The 9976-nt window shown below is 41.8% G+C and overlaps 1 protein-coding gene across 1 annotated transcript in view; it reads left to right on the forward strand.

The window, feature by feature from the left end:
• Positions 1–9433, forward strand: part of NMNAT2 (nicotinamide nucleotide adenylyltransferase 2) — an 81001-nt gene extending 71568 nt beyond the window's left edge. The window contains exons 9-11 of the mRNA XM_063298449.1: positions 5056–5157; positions 6117–6184; positions 7476–9433. Coding sequence (XP_063154519.1) covers positions 5056–5157; positions 6117–6184; positions 7476–7578 — 273 coding nt within the window. The 3' untranslated portion in view covers positions 7579–9433. The remainder of the gene's footprint in view (positions 1–5055; positions 5158–6116; positions 6185–7475) is intronic.
• Positions 9434–9976: the final 543 nt, after the last annotated feature.

The following is a 9976-nucleotide window of genomic DNA, read 5'->3' on the forward strand; positions in this document are numbered from 1 at the left end:
CCCTAGGCAAAGTCTTAAATATTTTTTTTCCCATTTCTCTCTCCCTTTTTTCTTTTGTGTTGTGCCTTTAATTTGTAAAACTGAGGGCAGGGGTCTCATATTATTGAACTTTGTAAGCTATTTTGAGAGTTCAGCATTTCCATCCAAAACACGCCACAAAGAAGGAAGAAATCCTTGCCTTCTAGGGCTGAGAGAGAGGGACTGGCCCAGGGTCACCCAGCTGGCTTTGTGCCTAATGTGGGGTTAGAATTCAATGGTGTCCCAGTTTCTAGCCTGGTGCCTTAACCATTACACCAAACTGGTTCTAACTCTAGCATACAGGTCCCTTTTTTGGGTGTGTGTGTAAAGGAACACAGCACTTGGTTGCAGACTTCCATTAAGTTTACTTAGTAAGAAAGCAATGGGAGCCAAAGACATCCTTCTATTTTGAAATTATACTCGAGCCTAGCACTTTGCTCTGCAGCCCATCAGCTTCTCATTTCAATAAAAATGCCAGTTTAATATAGTGGTTAAGGCACCAGGCTAGAAACTGGGACACCATTGAATTCTAGTCCTGCCTTAGGCACAAAGCCAGCTGGGTGACCCTGGGCCAGTCCCTGCAGTTTTTCTGGCAAGATTTTTGGAAGTGGTTTGCCATTGCCCTCTAGGGCTGAGAGAGAGTGATTCTGCTCAATCCATAAAGACTTTATTTGCAAATATGCAGTATAGAAATTTCTTTATAGAATCTCTGCCTGCCCTGAAGAAGATCTGCTACTTCTTTATGGTGACTTAAATGGACCTGTGGGAAATGCCTGGAACAGTGTCATGGGAATAAAGGCTATGGAAGCTGCAATGAAGACAGATTACGAATCCTCGACTTCACCGAAGCAAATGATTTCGTAATCTGCAATACGTTTTTAAAGAAACGTTTAAACCATCTTATTACTTATACCAGCAGCAGAAATAGTAGTCGGATTGATTATATTCTTCTGAGAAGGCATGATTTTCCCACTGTATCCAACATGAAGGTTATTCCCTCTGACCTTCTTGCCCCACAACATAGGTTACTCATCACAGATTTAAAAATAACACACCAGAAGTGAATGAGTGGCACCACAGGTCCAGAGAAGATCAAATGGTGGAAGTTACAGAACTTTAAAGAAGCAATGATCAGGAAAATCACATTTCCAGCTATTAATACTGCCTTGAGTGACACCACATGGGTGGCATTCTGTGACTCTGTTACTACCATTGCCAGAGAAATCCTCAGTGTCGCACAACTGGGCCACCGACATATCGATAAACAAGCGTGTCTGTAGACCAAACAAGTACAGGAGCTTTTAAGAAATGGCAGACAGATAAGACCAAGGAAAATTGGCAGTATTATGTGGCTGCCAAAGAAGCAGCTAAGAGGACTGTTGCCAAAGCCAAGGCTGAACACTACCAAGACCTATATGATTGTCTGGAAACAAGAGAAGGGGAGAAGGACATCTACCACATGGCCAAAGCATGAAAAAAGGCCGCCCAAGACATCGAGCACTATATGTGCATAAAGGACAAGGATGGCAAAAGACTTCAGGGCAAGCAGGAAATTCTGCAATGTTGGCGTGATCATTTTAATGAGATCTCCAATATTGAATTCCTGCACCCACCAATTCCGGTAGGCATGCCAATCTATGGACCAATTTTGCCCATTATTACTACGGAAGTCATTAATGCAGTAGTTAGTATGAAAAATGTGAAGACCCCAGGACTTGATGATCTACCTGCGGATTTCTGGAAATTGCAGGAATTCCACGATATGGGGATACATTGGCTGACCGAGTTCTTCAATGCCATAACGAGTAATGGCTGTGTACCAACTGATTGGTCAATGAGTATAACAGTCCCCATATTTAAAAACAAGAGTGACCCAGCTGACTGCACCAATTACCACCCAGTTCTCCTCTTGCCCCATACTATGAAGATCTTGGAAAAAAATTTGGACCAGCGCATTCGCAACATCATCCAACCCACTATCAATTAATGTGGATTTGTCAAAGGATGCAGGACTACCGATGCCATTTTTGCAGCTCGCCAGCTTATAAACACAGAGAGAAGACCCAACCATTGCACATGGCATTCCTAGACTTGGAAAAGAATTTTGACCATGTTCTACACCAACTGATTTGGTATATACTTTGTAATCATGGGGTGCCTGAATTACTCATTGACTGGGTCAAAATGCTATACCCATGTGTGATGCTCAGTTGGCCTTTCTGTCAGTTCCAGTGATGGTCGGAGTACACCAAGGCTCTGCGCTGTCACCGCTCCTATTTATATTAGTCATGGATACCATCACACGAGACCTGCAGCGAAATGCACCCTGGACCATACTCTACACTGATGATATCATGCATGCTTCTACTGCTAGGAATGAACTGCAGTGGCAAGTACAGGCATGGAATGACCACCTCAGCCATTTTGGACTCCACCTGAACATAAAGAAAACTGAGTACCTAGAGACTGTAACCACCCATGGGACACTCCAAATAAATGGAGAAAACTTAAAGAAGATGGACATCTTTCGGTACCTTGGCTCTCATCTCCAAGGTGATGGTGGCATCAGCGGTGATGCGCGAGTGAGGGTGAATGTGGCCTGGTTGCGCTGGCGAGAACTCACCGGTGTGCTTTGTGACAAACAAATACCAACCCGTCTCAAATCTAAGATCTATAAGACGATCATTCACCCTGTGGCACTGTATGGAACCGAGTATTGGGCAGCAACAAAGGGTATAGAGAGCCACCTCCATGTTATGGAAATGCGTATGCTCCGTTGGATACCGGGCATCTCCCTGCTTGATCATGTCATAAATGATGCCATCCGACAACAACTGGGTGTGTCATTAATTACAGAGAAGATGAGAGAAAGCTGGCTTCGTTGGTATGGACATGTCCTTAGAGTGGATACTTCCACTGTCGCCAAAATAGTTTACCATCTTAAAATCGATTGCCGGCGGCCACGTGGGTGATCAAAACAAAGATGGCAAGACACCATCAATAAGGACATGCAAATTGAGGGTCTACACCCTGAGGATGCAGACAATCGGGCAAAGTGGCATTTCAGGATCCAAAAAGCAGACCCTGCGATAGCGGGAAAATGCTAGGAAGAAGAAGAAGATGCAGTATAGAAATTTACTTTTGAACACCAAGAGGAGAATCATAACAATAGAATGATACAAAACAACATGAAATTAAGTTGGTAATTTGCAGGATTTATGCTTATAAAAAAAATAGAGGATTTTATTTTATAGTTTGTTTCCAGAATATATTCAGTTTTGTAGAGGTGATGGCAAGGAATATTTTAACAGGCCTTCGAATAGCAAAGCAAGACACTTGATAATGAGTTGGGCTTGTTCCAAACCTGTTGGACTGGAATGAACAGGTGTGGCTTCTGGTGGGAACTAGTTCCTTCCCCTTATGCAGGTCAGCAGTAGCCATGGATAATTTTTTAGGACCACCTGTTCTTCCATTTCCTGCTTACCCCTTCAGATCAGGCATTGTGCCAGGTCTCTAGGTAGGATTTAAACCTCCAGTACATGGATCCAAATGCCCCACTAATCCTCAAGCTGGTTACATTTGGATTCACATGTCAAGGGCATAGACAGCCCTCCCTTTTAAAATATGCTCCTTAGATCAGCCTTCCCCAATCCAGTGCTGTCTGGATGCGTTAGACCAACTTTAACACACCACAGCCAGTTTGGCCAGAGATGGATGGATGGATGGATGGAGATAGACAGACAGGTAGACAGACAATTAGATAATTCTTTTTAGGAAGGGCTTGACTCAGTTTCTGCTAGACTGAAAATCACATTTTGTGTTCTACCTTCAGCTACACTTTGAGCTTGAGACTATTCTTGAAATTCTCCATTCTACTTACTAGATCTAAATGTAAAGTAGCAAGGATTTGATTAAATGTTCTTAAGTATTCACATGCCAATTCAGCCTTCTCCAAACTGTGTGCTCTCCAGATCTATGGACTTCAGTTCCCAGATTCTTCAATTAGGCTAACTATTGCTGAGAATTCCAGGAGCTGTAATATACTGGTTGAGAAGCCTCTCAGTGGTATGAGTGAAAAGGAAAAGGATTCTTCTCCCTTGACTCTTATAAGGAGAAAATAAATAAATTTCCAGCAAGAAATTATGTGCATAAAAGTTTAGCTTTGGACACAGCTTACAAAGCCAGGATATCTCTGGCAGTCAGGTGTGAATCAAATCTTTCCTTCCTCTCTCCACCCTTCCTGTTCCCAAAGCAGTGGATGGAGTGTAGGAATTGGATTTGGGCCACTACCTCCTATCATACAGCTTGCTTGCATCTATCAGTGCCTGTAACTTCACAGAAGCAAGCTAAATTTCAAGCAAGCCATTTCTTTTATCAACTATTAGAAGAACATTCTTTCTCTCTTATCCCTTATCCCTTATCCCCTATCTTATCCAGTTTCATTAGTCCTATTTCTTTACAAAGTAAGCAGTTACCAGAATATGCTAAGCCATACCTTACATGACACCTTGGTTATACTACTGTATTGAGTACTTTCTTTAATTTCCCCCATATAAATTAATCAAGTTATTTTCTTCCTTTGGGAATAGGGAAAAGGAAGTGCTTTTGTAGTAACCTCAGCATCTGAATATCTTCCTGAACATTGATTCATTTGCCTCAAGTAAATCTTTTGACCATCATTTCTTGCAGCACAGGGAAGCTGTTTTAGCTGATTTCAAGGTGCATGTTCATGCAAATTTATGTTGGATTTCATGAGTGCCACTATCTTCTAAAGGGAGTTATAGACATGCCTTGATTTCCCCTCAAATATCTACAGTTCACAAGGTTCAGCCAAAACTATGTGCTATAATTTTGAACATTCTATAGAAGTCTATAAGAGAAAAAAATCATATTAGCAAGAAAATGGATCCAAATATAACCAAGTGCGGAGAATACATCTTCACTGGAAGCCAATAACCACAAAGTTGATTCAGATTTAGAAAAAAAGTTGCTTTAAATATGTATTTTCATAAAGGGTATTCATTCTAATTTATACAGATGGAGGTGATAGTGGGAGACTTTGGCATTGTTGTTGTGCCACGAGATGGTGCTGATACTGAAAGAATCATGAACCATTCCTCTATACTTCGCAAGTATAAAGTAAGTTTTGTTGTTGTTGTTGTTGTTGTTGTTGTTGTTGTTGTTGCAAAACTGCAGTGATAAATGGACTCTAGGCTAGCACTCCATCCTGCTTTTTCTGCACCTCCCTTCTTTCCCTGGCTGCATACAGTTGCCCGTTCTAGGTTTACCTATATTGCGGGCAGGACCTCTGCTAGAATCCTGTCTTTTATGTTGCTGAGGAAATTGCAGCCAGGAGAGCAGGAGACCTTTGCCTGGAAACAGTCAAGGATGTGAATAGCCTTCCTGTCCTGTAATGGCATGTGAGAATGACCTTGGGAGGCTGAAGGAGAGCCGCAGACTGGACAACCATCACATAAAAGAGATCTCAGTCCACAGAAGGGTGTGGGGGGCGTGGGAAGCATTTCAGAAGGACACTATATCTGAAAGGCAAACAAGAGAACAGCAGGAGTAACCTAGGATCTGTTTGAGACTAGGGTTCCCCTAATTTTTGGTTTGCTTCTCTAAATAGCTCAGACCCAAATCTCATTCTGAGCTATTTAGAGAAAAAACTTAGTACAATTAGTTTTGCTTTCCAATACTTTTCCTTTTTTTCTATTCTGCCAGATAGCTGAATACAGCACTTTCAGTGATTTACAATTCATTGATTTTTTTAAAAAAACCTCCTCGTTAAAAACAATAAAAGTACAATAAGTACTAGGTTAGTTTAAAATTATTTACAGTGAAAGATAATTTCTCAGCAAAAATGTTCAACTGTTCCACTCAAAATACCTACTAGGATAAAAACAACTTCACTTTTCCTCTATTTTTTTTTTAAAGATAGATCTCAGAAACAATGGAGGGGGGGCAGTCTAAGGTGAGGATGCCATGACTGAAAAGGCCCTCCCCTCGAGCTTACAAATCTTAAATGCAAATATCCTGCTTCAGTGCAGCATAGGAAAAGACTCGTGCTGATATTCATGTCAATGTTTCCTCCACAGAACAATATCCTGGTTGTGAAGGACGATGTGAATCACCCCATGGCGATTGTCAGTTCCACTAAAAGCAGGTGAGTGAGGGGAAGTGGGCTATAAGTGGGGAAGGTGCCTTATCAGGGGAAAAAGAAACACCAGCAAGATAATTGTCAAGAAATTTCCACATTGGTTTGGTTGGAGAGGCAGCTATCTGTTCAAGGAAAGAATGCTTGCTAATGTTCTAATATTGCAGACTTCTTCCCATTCCTCTATTATGTCAGATCCTAACGTGGCCACCTATATCCTGTGCACACAGAGTAAAGTACAGGCACTTGCACAGGCAGAAAAATTTAGGATGCAACCCATAAATCCTGCCTTCTTCATAGACCTACAAAGCTGTTCTTCCCTGTCATTTACCTTTTTGCCTGTTGTGGAAAAACCCAAACGTTGCTTGCTCTAACTGACATGGGGGCTATATTCTCTGGATGAGAGAAGCAGAAGGTCTGTTATACAAAACAACTCTGGAGGACTGCTGATTGCTTTAACTGCACTGCAGAGTTGAAAAGAAATAAATTGTGGAATCTGCAGCTGAGTTCATCCAGAATTTTGTAACTCTGTCAATAAGACTGGCAAAGGAGAGAACTTTTAATCAGTTTTAACTTGCTTATGTTTCACTAAGATGTCTACCCTTGTTTGTTACACAAAGAGCAGGTGATTTAAATTCTCCCTGGACTACACTACTTTGGTTGGCATGAGGAGTGGATTGGAGGAGAATTACATGCTGAATTCCATTTGCTACAGGAACTGCTCTTTGTATAGATTATTTCTTAATTATGTTAAGCAAAAAAGACTCTCCCCCGTATGAGACATGTCACAAGGGTTAGGCACTTCCATCTGGGATATCATGAACTTCTCTAACACTAGGAAAGGGATGGGTAACTTGTAGCCCTAGACCCACATGCAGCCCGACTCCCCTTTTTGGCAGGCCTTGGAGCATCTTCTGACCATAATTACTGGAAATGGATGACACAGTTTCCCTACGTTTTGTGGTGGGAAACTGATGAAAACTGCACAAGATCTGAAATAGGTTTGTCACTCCACCCATATGTGCCATATGGCCACATCTCCTTTGCAGTCCTCAGTTCCCCTCTCCCAACAATGCTGAGTGAAGCTCTTTGCCATCAAAGACTGCCAATCTCTGCTCTAGGGCTTTTCTTGCCTTCGTCTCCAATGGCTCTCTTGGAAATGGGCCAGCTAGCAAATTACACAGGGTTAGCTTAGGAACCAGCAGAAGATGGGTAGCCTGGACTGTATACCTGTCTAGCTTTAAAGTAACTTGATTCGTGCTTTCTCTTCCTTCCTCTTCCTGTCCCCCACCCCTCACAGACTGGCCCTTCAGCATGGCGACGGGCATGTGGTGGATTACCTGTGTCAGCCAGTCATTGATTACATCCTCAAGAGCCAGCTGTACCTGAATGCCTCTGGTTAAGGTTCTGCTGCCATTGGGCAAAGCTGCCATGTGGCACCACCTTCCTATGATTGTTCATCACGGTTCTCTTTCTCATTCTTGTTTCTTTTTCAATGCCTCTTGCGTGCATCTGCCTATTCCACCCTGATTTTCTCCAGCCCCGGGAATTGCTGCCTACAGCTAACAGCCAAGTAGATATGCCATCAAGCAACCCTCCTCCCCTCGCAGTTAGGAGGGAAAACAGTAAAAAGTATCAGGCGCCATTGCTTAAAGGGTGCGGATTTGGGTTGCCCTTCCCAGCATGCACTAGGGGAAACACCTCTACCTACTTTCCCAGCATGGTTTGGGAAGCAGGATGACGGCCCTTCTGTTTCCCTTCCTCTCTCCCTCTGTTGGTTAAACAAATCTCGGTGGGTCTTTTTCTTTTTACTGCCTCCCATTTGCTTTCTCAACCCCCGCCCCCCAATTGCCATCCTTTAGTGACAATGAGGTGGCAGGCATATTAAAAACAGAAAACAAAACACCCACCAGATAGTTTAGGACAGCAATAGAAGAATTTAGCAGTGAACCTAAACAAAAAAGAGAGAGCAGAAAAATAGAACTGCCCAACTGTAATGCTTTTCTGCGGTGCAAACATTTTCTGAAAGGTTGTTGGAGAAAAGGCCTAAAAAGCTCAGAAAGCAAACTTGCCCCATATTTAGCATATCCCTCCCCCACTCCATTGTAAATAGTTATCTGTTTCAGAAGGAGAGGATGAAACGATTTTCTTTTTGTTGCTGTTGTATACGCTTACGTCTTTTTTTAAAGGGAGCATTCCTTGAAAGTGGGGAGAGAGCCACAGAGAACTTATCTCTTGAATGCTAGTTAGTGATGTGGCCCTGAATTGTCTGTCCCTGGTTTTTCATGTTCCTCAGAAACCCATTTGGAATTTAACTACTTGTCATGGTGTACCATGGCTAGTTTTATAATTGTAGACTACTTCAGTTCGTTATTTTCTGCTGTCAAGGAAGTAAATATATCTTCCTTGTAGGCAACAAGTGTACGTGGTCCTACAGTCTGGCAGCTTCTTTTCCATGGCCCTTCTTTCCCTTGATGGAAGGAAACTGCTGCTCACGTTTACCCTGTAAATAGATACTTTATCCTCTATGTCAGGCAAACTCTCTCCGAAACATAACAAAAAAGCTGCCTAAGAACTGGAGTAGATTAAATGGTCCGCCAATGGGGCAGTTGAATAGAGTGCGGGTGTTATAAATACTGAGAGGATTAGAGAATATCAGTGGTGGCAAATGGCAGCTTCACAGTTAGGAAAACAGGTTGAGGTACCGTAAAGTACAAACTATCCAACTGCTGTGATAGACTGGTGTTTATCCTTCTAGAGCAGAAAGTTATATGAGTTCTACTTAGGAAGTATCTTTGGTTTAGGTTATAAACTGTCATTTTACATATAAAGAAGCCAAAGCTCAGGAAAGAAATGCTAAGGATCCAGCAAAACTCCTAGTTACAAAGCCTGATGGGGGCTAGCTAAATGGGGTTTACAAGAAAATGTGGCAAACGTCACCCATTGGTCTGTGAGTCTCCAGCAGTTTGGTTGAGTTTCAGTTGAGAGTGTGATATTTCTACAAGTATGGATTGGCTGGTACTGGTTGGAAAAACAGGAGTGCTTCAGCAGTTGTGGGGGCCTTCTGGTTCCTGCTGTGCTACTTGATTCTGATTATTCTCACCAATGACCGCTTGAATTGAATATAGGCAAAAGTGTATCAGCTTTTAGAATGTCTTGATAGGTGAATCCTAGCACTGTTAAGTCATTACTGTGGGCTGTAGGCTATAAATGGGTTTTCAGTGGAATTTCCACACTACTGGAGATGGAGCACATAGAGCAGGGTTCAGCTATGAGTAGAAACCCTGGTGACCCTTTTTATGAAAAAATAATAATAATAATAATAACCTGCTTAGTTTGTGCTGTGTGCTTATTCATTGAAATGGGTTTGCCTGTTTCAGATTGCAAAGTTAGAAGTATTTAATTAGGAAAAGAAGAACTGTTAAAATAATACTAGCCAGAAAGACGGGGATTTTTTAAAAAACAAAGTTGAAGTGTTACAGTGTTTTAATACTCTTTTTATTTAATATTTAAACCGTTTCTCTCTTTTTTAAAAAACTATAGCCAGGGAAGCACTTTAGTACTAATTAAAAGATTGATGGGGAAAACGGGTTTCTAAATTAATGCCCATTGCAAGAATTAATGTCAGTGCCTGCATCTAAACCATACCCTAAAAAAGATGGACTAACACTATCAGCATTTACATCTGTGGATATTATGCTACTCTTTTATTCTCACAAATGTTGTTTTTTTATAAAGTAAAAAGGTGGCAGAACTAGCACTGGGAAAAATACCAGATGGCTGGCAATGTCATGTGGATTT

The sequence above is a fragment of the Candoia aspera genome, chromosome 3 (assembly GCF_035149785.1).
Source record: "Candoia aspera isolate rCanAsp1 chromosome 3, rCanAsp1.hap2, whole genome shotgun sequence".
NCBI classification, from domain to species: Eukaryota; Metazoa; Chordata; class Lepidosauria; order Squamata; family Boidae; genus Candoia; species Candoia aspera.